The sequence below is a fragment of the Muntiacus reevesi genome, chromosome 22, assembly GCF_963930625.1.
Source record: "Muntiacus reevesi chromosome 22, mMunRee1.1, whole genome shotgun sequence".
NCBI classification, from domain to species: domain Eukaryota; kingdom Metazoa; phylum Chordata; class Mammalia; order Artiodactyla; family Cervidae; genus Muntiacus; species Muntiacus reevesi.
Window position 1 is genome coordinate 25106033 of NC_089270.1, and position 17123 is coordinate 25123155.

At 40.6% G+C, this 17123-nt stretch overlaps 1 protein-coding gene across 2 annotated transcripts in view; it reads left to right on the forward strand.

The window, feature by feature from the left end:
- The window catches only part of SDAD1 (SDA1 domain containing 1), a 29353-nt gene extending 12717 nt beyond the window's left edge, over positions 1–16636 (forward strand). For both annotated transcript variants that reach the window (XM_065914478.1, XM_065914479.1), the window contains 14 exons: positions 450–551; positions 1355–1424; positions 2521–2624; positions 4801–4858; positions 6053–6111; positions 6712–6788; positions 8105–8202; positions 8309–8385; positions 9020–9149; positions 10615–10709; positions 10798–10988; positions 11097–11181; positions 11950–12111; positions 15737–16636. In XM_065914478.1, the coding sequence (XP_065770550.1) occupies positions 450–551; positions 1355–1424; positions 2521–2624; positions 4801–4858; positions 6053–6111; positions 6712–6788; positions 8105–8202; positions 8309–8385; positions 9020–9149; positions 10615–10709; positions 10798–10988; positions 11097–11181; positions 11950–12111; positions 15737–15784 (1356 nt within the window). In that variant the 3' untranslated portion in view covers positions 15785–16636. The remainder of the gene's footprint in view (positions 1–449; positions 552–1354; positions 1425–2520; positions 2625–4800; positions 4859–6052; positions 6112–6711; positions 6789–8104; positions 8203–8308; positions 8386–9019; positions 9150–10614; positions 10710–10797; positions 10989–11096; positions 11182–11949; positions 12112–15736) is intronic.
- Positions 16637–17123: the final 487 nt, after the last annotated feature.

A 17123-nucleotide genomic window follows, 5' to 3' on the forward strand; every position in this document is an offset into this window, starting at 1 on the left:
TTGTGATGACATATATATAATAGAGATAGATGTATCAGTGCGTTTGGATAGTCGTCTACTTGTACATATAGATCTATCTCAGTATTTTAACCTCCACATAACGTTTCAGAATATGAAATGAATGTAGTGTAGATTAAGCATTTCTCTATTGATAAACACTTATTTCCAGGTTTTTTCTTTCCTCCAAATAAAAACATAGTTGCCTTCTGTCTATATATTATACTTCAGTAAAAACTAAAGCAGAAAAACAAGTTAGTGCTGTAGTGGAGATCTTCATATGTGCCTGTTTCTGCACATGGGCAAACATTTTATTGAATTTTTAAAGTTGTGTTTATTTTTAATAGCATCATGCAAAGAGTACAAATACAAAGAAGTGACTGAAAGGGTTATTCCCTGCTCTTATGCAGATTTTCCTTGTTTATGGTTTTACAAAGTAGTTTTTTCTTCAGGATGAAGGACCAACAGCAAGAGACTTGCTTGTGCAGTATGCCACTGGGAAGAAAAGCTCTAAAAACAAGAAAAAGTTGGAAAAGGCTATGAAAGTCCTCGCGGTGAGACTTACACCTAGGAAAGGAGATGGGATTCATTAAAACGCAGAATATGTGGTCTTTAGCAAAAGCTTTTAGGCATTTGAGATAAAGTAGCATTTTTGTTAAAGACTTAGAAATGTGTGATGAATTTTTAGGCCCTGATTTTTTTAATTTATTTTTTAATTTTTTTCCCATTTATTTTTATTAGTTGGAGGCTAATTACAATATTGTAGTGGTTTTTGCCATACATTGACATGAATCAGCCATGGGTTTACATGTGTTCCCCATCCCCATCCCCCCTCCCACCTCCCTCCCCATCCCATCCCTCTGGGTCTTCCCAGTGCACCAGCCCTGAGCACTTGTCTCATGCATCCAACCTGGGCTAGAGATCTTAAGCCCTGATTTTTTTTAGATGAATAATTGTTCTCAGCTCTAGCAAAATCTGTGAGTTGAATAAATTAATTTGATTAAATTCATTTTTATTTGTTTTGATCATGTCTTCTCAGAAGAAAATGCAAACGAAGTAAATCTTATATTTTGTAGTGATTATTTGAAGTCATTAATTTGGCCCTAGTTTGTTTTTTAATGTTTATATTTCCAAATCCCTATAAGTCTCACAGGTGCTAATAGCTGGAACATTCCCAAGCTGACTCTTAGAAGATGTAAACCACCTTTAGTTCTTCCAGTTGAAAGAAAGTTTTTTGGAACAAAGTTTTTTTTTTTTTTTTTTTTTTCTTTTTAAATACTGTGACAGACTTGGTAACAGCCTAGGGCCTCTTCACTATAATTCAGAATGTAAATATTTTCCTCTCCCTTTCTTTCAGAAACATAAAAAGAAGAAAAAACCAGAGGTGTTTAACTTTTCAGCTATTCACTTGATTCATGATCCCCAAGGTACTACATTATGACCTCCTAAGTTCCTTGTTGGCTTTATCTGCCTACTTAGCTTCCTAACTTCCAGGTTATCAGAGAATATAAAATCCCTGGCACTTAATAGACAATAAATGCTAAATTGTTGCCTGTTGGTCGTGGCCTAGAGAATTACGTTCTAAAGCAGTGATTCCCAGCCCACAGCAAAATAAGAAAAATGTGGGAGAATAACTCTCTTTACGATTCATGTCTTTCATAATGTAGTTAATAGTAAGACATTGTACTTGACCAAATGAAAAATTAACAATCTCTTCTTATTCCCATTTTTTTGTTTTGTCTTGTTTTTTTAAAAAACCGGTGGGTGGAAACCTAAAATTTGGGAAACTGTTCTAGAACACTAGTTCTCAAACTAGATTGCACATGGAATCAGTTGGGGAATTTTATGAAACTATACTGGTACTTAGGTCCTGTTATTCCCAGAGACTGATTAGTTGATATGGGGTGTGACTGGACAATGGGGTGGTTGTTTTGTTTGTGTGTTTTAATCCCTGTTGGTTATCTATTTTAAACATAGCAGTGTGTACATGTCAAGCCCAGACCCCGAATCTATCCCTCCCCTGGCAATGGGACTTTTAAATGCTTTCTGTACCCCAGTTTACTGACCTTTCCTCTCGGTCAGTGTTCCTCATACTTTAAGGCATACACAAATCACTGTGGGATCCTATTAAAGTACAACTTCTGATGTTCAGTAGGTCTGGGGGTAGGTCCTGAGTTTCAGGATTTGTAATAAGCTACACGGTGGACAGCTGCAGCTGTTCTGCAGACCACACTTTAAGAAGCGAGGTCTTAGAGTGTTTGTCAGACAGTCACTCAGTGTTGATGCTGAAAATCTTGGGAGTCCTTAGGACTTAACTTCGGGCACCATCGAAGGTATATTTGCTTGTGTATAAGTCTTTTCACCTGTCCTGTCACTGTTTTCACCATCCTGATTCTGCAGAGTGATTTCAGGCACAGTCACCCTAGAGTCGATGATCAAACCACCGCTTTTCTCTACACTTGTCAGATAATGTGCAGACCCTGGGCCCACAGTATATGTCTCTGATTATTTTCTTCTTTCCAGATTTTGCAGAAAAGCTACTGAAGCAGCTGGAGAGCTCCAAGGAGAGGTTTGAAGTGAAGATGATGCTCATGAACCTCATCTCCAGATTGGTGGGAATTCACGAGGTTTGAATTGCATTGTGCTTCTCTTGATGGATATTATAAGTAGAATTATTCTTGGTGAAAGGACACTAAGGTAGATCCTCGCATACCATTTCAACCCATATAGTTTACAAAAGGATAAAATCTTTCACTGGAAAACAGCTGTTTTTGTCACTTTTTCTTACCAGTAAGTATGAATGTTGAATTGTACATGTATTCAGTTTATAGTTTTGTTCTTTTTTTTTTTTTTTTTTTACTTCATTTACCTCTATTTCACTTATGCTTTTTTCTGAGCCAACATAGCCCATATATTTTTATCAACTGTTACTATGTTTCACCATTTACCCCTTTATAGCTTTCCTGACTTCTGGCTTACTCACTTAACAATGCTGAATTCTCTGATTATTCATTTAATATTAAATTAGATTGCAAGAACTCTTTGGTGGTATAATGTATGTATATTGCATATACATATGGAAACCACAAACATATTCAGACTATCTGCCTTTATAGAAGAAGGAGGAATTCTCAAAAATTCAGGCGATGAAGAAATGACCATTGAGGTTGTTCCTGTCATTTTGCTCTTGTGACTAGTTCTCATCTGATTGTCATTGAATATGTTGCTTTCTTCAAAAAACAAAAAGTAAAACAGGCTTCTTTATTGAATATCTTGCAGTATAGACAAATACCAAGATAAAAATGAAAATAGACATGAGCGAATATACTTACTCCATTTCTAAAAGAAAAATTTAACATTTTAAGAAAAAATTGCCTTTTCTCCATGGGCTACAGTTCTGAAGCAGGACCATCCAGTCAGTTCTTGTCACATTTATGCAGTAATTTCAAGTCAACCTGAATTTGAGCTCAATAGAAAAGCAAAAGTGATTTGTAATTGAAATCTGATTTGATGGGAATGAAAACTGGAGCTTCACAACTGACTGCAATTAAATATCCATCTCTATATCAAACACAAGTCTTGCCATTTAGTTTTCTGGTCCTCCTGGTCCTACTTCTGCTCTGTGACTAAAATAGAAAAAAATTTATTCTCACATGATGAGCTTTGAAAAAGACTAGGCCATCTCCAAAGTTTTTCTTCTTGAAGTTAAAGATTACAGTTGCTTTAATAATGGGATCCTCATCACTTTCATCTAGGTAGTTCAGTTCAATTCAGTCACTCGGTTGTGTCCAACTCTTTGCGACCCCATGAACTGCAGCACACCAGGCCCCCCTGTCCATCACCAACTCGTGGAGTTTACTCAAACTCATGTCCATTGAGTCAGTGATGCCATCCAGCCATCTCATCTTCTGTCATACCCTTCTCCTCCCGCCTTCAATCTTTCCCAGCATCAGGATCTTTTCAAATAAATATTGGAGTTTCAGCTTCAACATCAGTCCTTCCAATGAATATTCAGGACTGATCTCCTTTAGGATGGACTGGTTGGATTGCCTTGCTGTCCAAGGGACTCTCAAGAGTCTTCTCCAATACCACAGTTCAAAAGCATCAATTCTTCAATGTGCAGCTTAGGATGAGAGTCCAAATCCATACATGACTACTGTAGGTAGTCATACAGATCCATACATGACTACTGGAAAAACCACAGCCTTGGCTAGATGGACCTTTGTTGGCAAAGTAATGTCTCTCCTTTTCAATATGCTGTCTAGGTTGGTCATAACTTTCCTTCCAAGGAGCAAGCACCTTTAATTTCATGGCTGCAGTCACCATCTGCAGTGATTTTGGAGCCCACATCTAGGTGAAGCTCAGAGTAATTTCTCCGGTGTGGTTCGATTGATATCCAATAACAAAAGTAGACTGTGGGTTTTTTGGTGATCAGATTACACTAGGTGCTATTCAGGTTTGAATTACTATTACCTTTGAAGACTAAAAAATTGCTTCTGTAGCCACACCAATTTAAAAGTAGAATATTGCATTTTGACTGCCTTTCCTCCCTTGGTTTATTCTGTGTACACTTTCTGCCTTGACATAATGAGGATAGGAACATAGCCTTCCTTTTCTTGGTTAATACAATACATTGAATCATTCTGGATCGCTCATACTTGTTGAGGGGGGAAAAGAAATGAAAGTAAAAAAAAAATGACTCCCAGTTAGTTAAGTTTGGTGATATAATTACATCATGGAGCTGTGAAACTCTGCAGCTCAGCAGAGTTTATATATTAACTCCGTGCATTCTTTTCTCCACAGCTTTTTCTCTTCAACTTCTACCCCTTTGTGCAGAGGTTTCTACAGCCTCACCAAAGAGGTAAGACTTCCACTTGCTGTGTTCCTTTGGTGGCCTTGGGGTTAGAATAACCATTTTTGTTCTGGAATTACAGTTATTTGGGGAGGAAAAACAACAAAATACTTGGTTTCTCAAAGCAAGTCTTTTTTTAAATCCATACTCATATGGAAAATTCTTAAAAAGACTTTTGACTATTGACTGTAACTTGGTAATAGATACCAGGGTTTGTCTTACTGCTTTCATTGCCCTTATTTGTATTTTTTTTTTCTTCCTTATTTGTATTCTTAATTAAAAACATCAACATTGTTAATAGACTATACCTCAATACAAAATAAAAAGTTTAAAGTTTGGGGAAAAAGAAAAACAACATAAAAGCAAGAAGAAAGTAATGGTTGTTTTTGCCTTTGAACTTGTACCAAAGTAGGAAAGAAGTGAACATTTATTAAACATTCAGCATGTGCCAAATGCTGTGCTAAACGATTCACATATAGTCATCTCATTTCATCCTCACTTCAGTCCTATGAGGTATAGAAAGAAAAAAGACCAAGATCCCTCCGTTCATTTGCCAAAGGCCTCGTTCTCTATATATGGATGGTTTAGTTGTCTGACTCTTGCAACCCCATGGACTGTAGCCATCTCTCCATGGGATTCTCCAGGCAAGAATACTGGAGTGGATTGCCATTTCCTTCTTCAGGGGATCTTCCTGACCCAGGAGTCAAACCTGGGCCCCCTGCATTGCAGACAGATTCTTTATATATACTGCTTCTTTAAAGGGAGAGTGTGTGTATATATGTATGTTTTTATTTTTTCATTTATTTAGTGATTCCTAGTCTGAGCACTGCATTAGACATCAGTGAACATAAAGTATTGCTCTTACCTTCATAGAGCTTACATTCTAGAGGGAGATCCACAGAATGTTGTATATAATATGTCCCCGTGAAGATAAGTATTTTGAGATAAAAGGAAGCAGGTAAGGAGAACAGAAAGTGCCAGGGTGGGTTCTGTTTGGATTATGTGGTCAGGGGAGACATCTTGATGAGGCAGCAGTTGAGCAGGAAGCAAGGCAGTGAGCCATGAAGACGTCTGAGAGTTGGGTGTTCCAGGCGGAGTGATGGAGCAGTAAGGCCGGTGTGTGTGCTTACCATGTTTGCTGTGGTCCTGAGACAGGGCTGTAAACTCACTGACCGTGGCCTTTCTCATCTCTTACGTTGTTAGAAGTAACGAAGATCCTTCTGTTTGCTGCACAAGCGTCTCATCACTTAGTACCCCCAGAGGTGAGAACTCTTAAACTTTACTTCTGTCAGGATCTAGTGAGTACACAGCAGTGCCACTGAGTAATCCCACAGAGATTACTGTCCTCCCCGCCTTCTTAAACTGAGTAGAAGAGACACTAGCTCTTAAGGACACTTATATAGAGAAGTTTCCTTATAGAAATAAAAACATTTTACTATAGAAAGTAAAGTTTGTTTTGAACCAGTGGTTGAGAATTCTTGTTTTGTTGAGTGGCCAAATTTTCTCCTGGAGAAGGCAAGAATATCAGTGAATTTATATAGTGATTATTTTTCAAAGCTGGTAGTTCCTTTCTTTGATTAAAACAGTGTTGGATAAACCTGGGTCAAAGCAAATTTTTAACCAGTGTTGAAAACTTACATTAAAGGAGAGCCAGATTTAACCTCAGAATAACCAAGAAGACAGCTGAAACCCAAACTAGAGTACTTTTCTGTGTTCCTCAGTCTTGCTCCTTCCACCTCCCAAACCAAAGGTGGAGGGCTGTTTTTCCACTGTGATAGTCTGTCGTCCCTTCATCGTCAAAGCGTTTGAGTAGGTGGAGACACGTTACCAATACTCATATCCTTTCTTTCCATCCCATTCAGATCATCCAGTCATTGCTCATGACTGTGGCCAACAATTTTGTTACTGACAAGAACTCTGGAGAAGTCATGACAGTAGGGTATGTAGAACATGGCTGGAGGCAGTGGCTGTGGTTTTCACCTACTGGCTTTGCTTTCCATGACCAGGATGTGAAATTTCAGCTAAAATGTGCCCTCTGAGAAAAACTTAAAATATACTTCAGCCTTCTCAGTATTTTTCTTCTCTTGATAATTTTTTAATTTATTGGTTAGAATTTTGAACCAGAGAAAAGATTTCTGTGCTTCTAATTAGCATTTTGTTTTTTAACTAGCTTTTTACTCTTTCGAATGAATGCTTGTATGCAGTCTAAGTATTTTTTCCCTATCTGCTACCCTGAATTCCTGTCGTCCCTGGAACAAATGATTCATTATTAAATGATTCTTTAATCCTAGAGCAGTTCAGTGACCTTTTTGATTAATTCAGAAACAGTAAGTGTGAGCACTGGTTTAGGATGTCCAGTCTGTCCTGATAACTAAGCAGTATGCTGAACAACTGCTTTTTATCTCACTTGGAAAACATTGCTGGGAGATAACAGCCCTAGAGACTAACTTTTTGGGTGGAATAGTGGGGAGGGGAGGGGATGTATATGTAATTGTGACTGATTCGTGTTGATGTACGGTAGAAAGCAACAAAACATTGTAAAGCAGTTATCCTCAAAAAAAAAAAAAAAAACTTTACTTGACCTAATACAGTTTCCCTTAGAGTTGGCGAATAAATGCTGCCAACATATACAAGCCCACCTCCTTTTATTGCCCTTTGCTTTACACATTGAAGGTCTGTGGCAACTTTGTGTGGGGCAAGTCTAATGGCGACATCTTTCCAACAACATTTGCTCACTCCATGTCTGTGTGTAACGTTTTGGTAATCCACCAGCCTAAAGATTATGCCTCACTGAAGGCTCAGATGAAGGTTAGCATTTTTAGCAGTAAAGTATGTTTTAATTAAGGGTATGTACACTTTTTCTTAAGCATAATGCTGTTCACATTTAATAGACTACAGTATAATTGAAACATAACTTTTGTATACACTGGGAAACCAAAAAATATGTGTGACTTGCTTTATTGCATTGTTCTGGAACCAGACCTGCACTGTGTCTGAGGCATGCCTGTATTTTACAGATGTGACAGTGTTGCTTATTCTTCTAATAGAGGAAATAGCAGTAAACTGTGTGGAATCAAACCCCTCTGAGGCTGCCCACTCACTCCCACATTCCACCATGCTGCAGTTTTAGAGACCTCAGCCCTATAAAGCTGACCTTATATTCCTTGTGATGTAGTCTTTTTAGAAAATTTTCTTAGGTTGAATCACATGAAACTCCTGTTTATTTATTTTTTATTTCCTTTTTTCCTTTTTTAGAATCAATGCTATAAAAGAGATAACAGCTCGATGTCCTCTGGCCATGACCGAGGAACTTCTCCAAGACCTAGCTGAGTATAAGACACACAGAGACAAGAGTAAGTGCTGCGTTACTCTCAGCAGATGAAGGGGTGCAGAGTGTCTCATTTTTGTCTCAGTAGACTCTTTGCTCTGAAGTTTCTAGTTAAAGCTGTTATTTTCCAGATGTGATGATGTCTGCTAGAACCTTGATTCAGCTCTTCCGAACACTGAATCCTCAGATGTTACAAAAAAAATTCCGGGTAGGTGAAGCGTACATATGTTGATCAAGGATTTGGTCTCAGAAAGTGAGAGTCATTCCCTGCAATTTAAGTTTGAGTACTTCTGGTGCTTGGAGTAGGAAATGGCAGCCCACTCCAGTATTCTTGCCTGGGAAATCCCATGGACAGAGGAGCCTGGGGGCTACAGTCAGGCTCTCAGTGCTAGACTAGATGGGGTTGCAAAGAGTCGGGCGCAACTGAGCACATATCTGATGCTTCCATTCAGAGTGTTGGTGATACATGTAGTTTTATTCTTTAAACTCAGAATAAAGTTGAATACTGTTCCTTAACTATTTCATAGTTGGTATATGCTCTTCGATACTGAATGAGTCTTCTAGACCTTTTCAGATCTATAACTGATGACAGCATTAAACAGGCTATTCCTTAATCAGATACTGCCTCTGTTGAGGTGGGAGGAAATGAGATGTATGTATGTAAAGAAAACAGTGGGCAAAGTTTTGAGAGGGAATTTACTTTGACCCAAGACATTGGTGAACTGTTTTTGTCATTCATTTGCTTCCATTTTTTGTGGTTCTCCTGAGTTCATAGTCCCAGAAAATCCTTTTCATGAATAATGTTTTGCTGGCTAAGCAAAAAACTAGTTCCTTTTCTTTAGGGTAAACCTACAGAAGCCTCCATAGAAGCAAGAGTGCAAGAATATGGAGAACTGGATGCTAAAGATTACATTCCAGGAGCAGAAATTCTGGAAGTTGAAAACGGAGATGAAAATGCTGAAGATGATGAAGGTTTGTTTTTATTGCACCATTATTCAGGACAGAATCACTCCTGCTATATCTGTATTGACCTTGAAATCTTTATACTGTCTGGACATTCATTCAGCTGATGTTAACTGAGTAACAACTACTGCTGCGGGCATTGCAGGTATTAATGGGCGTTGATGGGTGTGGTTCCTGCTCTGAGGGAACTGACATTCTAGTGTAGGAAATGCTTTTTTGTGCCCTTCAGATTGGCTGCCCCTTGTCAAGGGCATGCTCTTTGATACTGGGGAAAGATAATGGGTTTTTGTTGTTATTGCCTAGAAAAAATGGTGAGGATTACAGTCTCTAGCAATCCTCCCATTGAAGGAGAAAACTTGTTGAACTTGTTGAGGAATGCTTGAGGAACCCCTTTCTGATTTCCAAGATTAGCATTTATTGCTTTGGTTACTAGAGTCCTATCTTCTTCCTGTCTGTTCATTATTTCAACAAAACTTTCGTAAACATTAGCTATGAGCCAGCCATTGTCAAAGCAAAGATGAATGACATGGTTCCTGTCCTTGAGAATTTTCATAAACAGCTAATAAAGCATTAACAGGATTTATGATTAGAGTCAGGTATAAGGGCTGGAGAGAGGTCAGGTACGCCTCAGAGGTTCAATAAAAGCTTCAAGAAAATGGTGAGCCTTGAGTCATACTTTGAATGCTTAGTGAGCAGTTGTAGAATAGTGGAGACTTTGCAGGCAAAGGATTTAGGAAACTTTTAGAATGTAGGATACAAGGCAATGCACAGAGAGCTGAGGCTGGAGATGGAGCTGGGGCCTTCTCCTGAGTGGTGGGGTGCCATGCCTACGAGCTGGGATGCTGTCTTACAGAATGTGGGTGTCCCCAGAGAACTGCAGGTGTCCTTGACTCGGAAAACTCTCTGTGGTAGCTCCATTAGGAACTCTGATGCCTTTTTAATGAGATGTCTACACAGTTCTTGCACAACCAGAATTTTCTGCCTTTGTTCCCTGAATGATTTGTTTCTAACTAATTTCTCAAACACTTAAGCATGCTTAGAAAAGTTAAATAACTCTTATGCAGTCACTGTAAATATACAGGTACAGTTTTGATGGACATGATTGGTTTGGTGGAAAGAACACGGGCTCTGGAGTCATACGTGATTTTCCTAATTTCAGCATAGCCTGCATTTCTAGCAGTCTTTTGGCCTGGGGCAGGTTATGTAACTTGAGAATCTACTCCTCTTTTGTTGAGTCATGACAGTCAGAGAAAGACTGTCAGATTTTGGCTCATGGTGGATGCTTAATCAGTGCTTACTCTCTATTCCTTGACTTAGTTAAATTGATGTGACTTATTTAACAATACTACTACTGCACTCTTGGTGAGCACCTTTTTGAGGTTCATTACCTAAGTTTTCTTTTGCTTGATTTGCCTCAGTGTACCCTGAGCGCTGAACAGAGCGCGGGGTTGCTGACACACTCTTTTTCATGCAGATGGCTGGGAGAGTGCCAGTCTCAGTGACGAGGCAGATTCCGATGGCGAATGGGTTGACGTGCCCCATTCTTCTGACGAAGAACAGAAAGAGATCGTAAGTCCTAAAAGTTCCTGTCCCGAGTGTTGAGGGGCTACCCTCTCAGAGCTAATGGCCGTTTAAGCCCGTGTTGTGTTCTCTCAAGTCTGAGAAACTGAACAGCATGCCGCTGGAGGAGCGGAAGGCCAAGGCGGCGGCCGTCAGCACTAGCCGAGTGTTAAGTCAGGAGGACTTCCAGAAAATCCGAATGGCTCAAATGAGGAAAGAGCTCGACGCTGCCCCTGGGAAAGCCCAGAAGAGGAAATACATCGAAATAGACAGCGATGAGGAGCGCAGGTAAGACGGCGCATGCACCAGGTCCTCAGTCGGCTCACGTGCTTATGAAAGTTATAGAAAGAGGAATTCTGTCCTTGTTTGATACTACGGTTTTTCTCTTCACCCCAGGGGTGAGTTACTTTCTCTCCGGGACATTGAACGTCTTCATAAAAAGCCGAAGTCTGACAAGGAGACAAGACTAGCAACTGCAATGGTGAGTGAGGCATGTCATTGCCTGGGTCTTTAAACAGGCAGATACAGTGAAGTGAAATACGACTCAAAACTTGTATAGGCACAGAAAAGCTGTAATTAGAATAGAAGCCATAGATGGGAAGTTAGGTGAGTTTTAGCAACTTGATAGCCACGTAACCACCATCCAAGACATGATGTGGAGCACAGAAAGGCACCAGGACATTTTCACAACTTAAAGGAGGCCCAGTCCATTTATCAAAGCTATGAGAAAAGCAGTGGAATGTTTATAGTCATTAATGAAAAGCCAGAGACAGTTGGAGCCTGCCTACCTTTCCAGCTTCATTTTCTCTGCCTTTATTGTTTCAGACACCATTCAAAATGCTCTCCACATCACCCTCTGTTCCATTGGTACTGACACCTCTTTAGATAAGTTTGAAAACCCTTGTTTCTTCCCCACAGCTGTGCATAAACTATTCCTACTTCCTGAAATGCTCTACCCTTCCCACCTTTCCTCACCAGAAAGGCCTTCACCGTGCAATGAACAGCTCACGAGGTCTCCCTTTCTCAGAGACTCCTCTGACCTCTTGGAAGCCATTTGTTCCACTGCGCTCCCCAGCCCCATTACAGTACATCACAGTCATGTCTCCCCCGGACTGAACTGTCACCAGGGAGCAGGGACTGGGTTCCATCCACCTTCATGTCCTTGGCTTCCAGTGGAGCTGCCACAGAGAAGATGTGTATGTTGACGATAACTCCTGCTGTGGTATTTTTTGTGCGTGTGTGCTAATAGGCTGGAAAAACAGACCGAAAAGAATTTGTGAGGAAGAAAACCAAAATGAATCCATTTTCCAGTTCCACCAATAAAGAGAAGAAAAAGCAGAAGAACTTCATGATGATGCGGTATAGTCATAATGTCCGGTCAAAAAATAAGCGTTCCTTCCGCGAAAAGCAGGTGAGTTCAACCGGAAGCTTGACTAGGCAGAGTGGTGGTGGTGGTCTGCGACTTCTCTACGTGTGGGTGGAACTGTGCGCTCCAAGACCTTGTGTAATGTGTGTCTCAGGATTAATGGGCTGCATTCTTAGAGAGCATGGAGAGGTGGAGAGCAGTCAGGGCGTGTAAATCCTGTACCTAACTTGGTTGAGATTCAGCTGTGTGATCCTTGGGTCTTTTTTCTTATCTCTAAATAAAGGAGTTTAGGCTAAATGATTGCTAAGGTCCATTCCTATGCTGTGTCTCTTGTTGTTGCATCTGTGAAATATAATATCAAACTCAACTGAAGGATAATTTTTGAGTATTTGTTATATGCCTGGTGCTTTTCTCCAAAAAGCGATATTATTTGTGGTAATATCTCAGAAAGGGCTTCCCAGATGGCTCAGTGGTAAAGAACCTGCCTGCCAATGCAGGAGACACGTGTTCGATCTCTGAGTCAAGAAGATCCCCGGCAGAAGGAAATGACAATGCACTCCAGTGTTCTAGCCTGGGAAATTCCATGAACAGAGAAGCCTGGCAGACTCCAGTCCACAGGGCCGCAAAGCGTGGAACAAGACTGAGCGACTGAGCAACGACAGTGTCTCAGAGACAGCTTCAGGAGAGCAGTGCGGACCGCACAGTCTGTCCCTGGCATCGTCCTTCCGCTGTGTGCCCTTAGAGCCTTTGGCGCTTTATTTTACCCACTTTCTGTCTTGGGCGAGTAGTCCTGTCATTGTAGTAAAGCAGATTTTTGTTTTTATATCCTTGTCTACTGGGAATGTACCACAGTAGATATCTAAATGTACCCAGAAGAATCTCTAGGAAATCAGGTAAAGTAAATGTTAGTGCCACATCCTGAACCAGCGTTCCTAAACTGCAAGCCAGTTATGAACCTCCCAGTTCCGAATGTGAGAGCCAGCTCTCCAGGGCAGGGCTCCGTCTGTGTGGGAACCGAGTCAGAATGAACTAAATTAAGGTACCCCTTAATGCCTACCTAATTATTTAAACTTTCTAGTTCTTAACTGTTTAGCTGTTGCTGCTGCTAAGTCGCATCAGTCGTGTCTGACTCTGTGTGACTCCATAGACGGCAGCCCACCAGGCTCCCCCGTCCCTGGGATTCTCCAGGCAAGAACACTGGAGTGGGTTGCCATTTCCTTCTCCAATGCGTGAAAGTGAAATTGCTCAGTCATGTCCAACTCTTCGCGACCCCATGGACTGCAGCCTACCAGGCACCTCCGTCCATGGGATTTTCCAGGCAAGAATACTGGAGTGGGTTGCCATTGCCTTCTCCGCAACTGTTAAGCAGCATTGTATAAGTAATAAAATGACAATATTCTGAATAGAAGTTGTTGAAGGCTGAAGTGAAAGATGCCATTAAAGATTTTAAATAGTCTCGGACTTCCCTGGTGGTCCAGTGGGTAAGAATCCACCTGCCAGTGCTGGGGACGGGTTCAGTCCCTGGTCCAGGAAGATCACACTTCCTGAGGAGCGGCTAAGCCCGTGTGCCACAACTGCGGAGCCCACGTGCTGTACGATGTGCTCCACAACAAGAGAAGCCACTGCGATGGGAAGCCCGTGCACCCCAACTAGGGGGTGGTCCCTGCTCAGGGCAACTAGAGAAGACCAGCGACGAAGACCCAGTGCAGCCAGAAATTAATTAATTTTAAAAGATTTTAAATTGAATTTTCCCAGTTCCATTTAAATTCATGGTCGAATTGATTAAATCCATTAGTTTATCCTTCTCTGCCTCTTGTACAGTTTTACAGTTGAGGAAATAGTTGGCAGGCCTTGCCTTATTTTGAGATGTTTGTAATCTTGCTACACTTAGCTAGGAGCATTCCCTTCCCCACTTCCTCTATTTTTAGCAGCTTTTTTTAGCATGATAGAGAAGCCTTGCGTTGTTCCCATCAGCACCTCTGGAAGTAGCAAATATTTGTCTTAAGGAATTTTTTAAGAGAAAGTTAAGAGTTCATTGGACATGCGCACACGTTGGTTCAAGAATGCTTTTTCCTCCTCCGGTTTTCTTGCCATGATCAGAACTTCTGTGTTTGTTTCCCTGTCCTGTGTTTTCTTCAGGGTCTCTTCATTATGAAGCTTGACTCTGGGTTCCTAATTTTCTCTATTCTGTCCTTCCCTCTAGGCCAGCAGAGTAATCAAAATGAAAATTATTAAATGAGCTATTTTACACTCTTGTTTTTGAGCTAATTGAAACCCAGTGTGTTTTACACTTGCACTCTGTGCTGTGTTCAGTTGCTCAGTCACGTCTGCCTCTGACCCCATGGACTGTAGCCTGCCAGGCTCCTCTGTCTATGAGGATTCTCCAGGCAAGAATTCTAGAGTGGGTTGCCATGCCCTCTCCCAGGGGATCTTCCCAACCCAGGGATCAAACCCAGGTCTCCTGCATTGCAGGTGGATTCTTTACCATCTGAGCCACCAGGGAAGCCCATGAATACTGGAGTGGGTAGCCTATCCCTTCTTCAGGGGATCTTCCCCACCCAGGAATTGAACCAGGGTCTCCTGCATTGAAGGCGGATTCTTTACCAGCTGAGCTACCAGGGAATATTTGGACTAGCCATGTTTCATTGCCCAACAACCATGTGTAGCTAGTGGCCACTGTATTGGATGGTTCTGTTATAGAGCATCTCCCAGAAGAGGCGAGGCCAGAGAAGGAAGGTAAAGCGCAGAGAAGAGGAGAGGAGAGGACCTTGCAGTGTGTTCAGATGGAGGGCTGTGAACGGGGAAGGGACCTGATACATGTGTGAGAGTAGCCTGTGCTTTGTTACAGAGTTTAATGAGTGGAATTAAATCCATGTAACCTGAGCTGTAACATTGTTAGCTGATTGTTGTTCAGTCGCCCAGTCATGTCCAACTCTTTACGACTCCATGAACTGCAGTACACCAGGCCTCTCTGTCCGTCTCCGTCTCCTGAAGTTTGCCCAAGTTCATGTCCATTGCATTGGTGATATATTATTAGCTAATATATCATTCTTAACCATATGTATGACTATTCCACAGCTTTCCAGTTTTGAACTTATTTAATCAATATATAACAATATGAACGGATACTGTATTTAAACTGACTTTACAGATATGAAAATAATACCTATATGGCTAACTCAGAAATACCTTCTTAGCCATGCAACTTGGTTGAAAGTTGGTTGAAGGAAACTTGTTAATTTTTTTCTACCATAAGTGTCCCAGTTATTCTGCCTGTCTACACAGACATACTAAGACCCAGACCTGAGTTAAAGGCAAGAAGTCAATAACTTAAAATCATAAAGTTCAAAAAGTTTGAATATGTAGATGTAGAGCCAGGCAACCTCCACCCCCCCCAAAATGCTTTAAAGTTTCTAGGACTCAAAAGGTGATGGGTGCTTGGGGAATTAATGGAATAATATTCATCACAAACTTAAAAGGTACACATTGGCCTTGGTTATCTTCTTTTTTAATTTAGGTTTATTCTTCATAATCTTTTACTTAATATTCCATTTATTTTCTTTTGGGAACTGTAAAACTTTATGAGGGTATTTACAGATTCACTTTGAACATTGGCCCAGTGGTCTTCTTCTCTAGATCATGTTTACCTCATTTTTTCTTTATCTTCCAGCTGGCATTACGAGATGCACTCTTGAAAAAGAGAAAAAGAATGAAGTAACTTCCAAGCAAGTCTTCCATTCCAAGGAGAATGCTAAATTTGTATCATCACTCTGAAAACTTGCAAATTAAGAATATCTGTTTATATTTAAAAGTCCAGAAGCACTATGTTGTGAAAACCACAGTAAACTTGGTAGCTTTTGGTGTTCTTATTTTAGAGATGGGTAATGGTGGGAATGTTTGAAATGTAAATAGTCGTGGTATAAACTCATTTTCATTTAGTATTCATGCAAGAAAAGAATTATATACATATGTATAGAGAAAGAGTTAGAGAGAGTGCCTATTAATTGTCACTGAAGATATAAAAATGAATGAGCCATAACTTCTCATTCAAGATATTTATAACCTGTTTGTAGGATGGGGCGAGGGGCAAGTGTGTTTATATGTATTTACATTGCTACATAAATAGTTCTATAATAGAGACAGTTTTATACTTCTGTGGAGTCACAGAGGCCTTATGGACTAACTCTGCAGAGGGTGGGTATTATATATTTTCTTAAAACAGGACAATGTTACAAGAGTAAGAGGATCTTACTTGTAAATAGGCTTACCTGCTGAAAACAGGTTCCTGCTGTACAGATTTTGAGTAGACAGTTTAGCCTTTTTGTCCACCCATCCAAAAGATGTACATTTTTTTTTTTATGCCATGTATAGGCTTTTTGGCTAAGATCTCAATTTTTAAATTGCCTTAAGTAGTAATCTCGGAGTGGCTTCTGTTCATTATTTGGGCTGCCCACTCTTCCCCAGAGGAGAAAGAAGTCAGATTAGTTTCCTCAGTCTTCCTTGACCCTGTAGTATGTCCAGCCCTCTGTTGGCCTTGTCTCAATAAAAGGTTTCTAATGTCAAATTGGTACTCTGTGTGCTGAGTGGTGTGTGTTATCTCCCTCCCCTACGCATACTTGAGTAGATTCCAAGGGCCACGAGAGCCATGGTCAGCTGTTTGCAAGTTTCTGCATTTGGAAATAGTTTGGTGCCCTTTGTCTCAAATTTCCTAGAAAATATTGTGATAGCTGGAAAAATTGCTTCAGACTAGAGTAAAAGGCAATTTTCTGCCCACTCAGCAGCTTGTAAAACCACTTCTCTTATTCCTTGTCTAGCATCATCTGTTTACTTTCTGAGTTCAACTTCCCTGTTACTTCAATGAAACTTTGTGACTTTTCCTAAGACACCCCATACCACTGGGGATTAGTTAGGAAGACCTCAATGATTAATGATTACTTTGCAGTGACCTGGGGAAAGGAACCCTCCATCAATCCCCAGCAGCTTTAGTGTTTCACAGGAAGTACATGTTTGAATGTTTCGGGCCTGAAGCTGCTCTTTCCTCTTTGCATTTTTCAGCT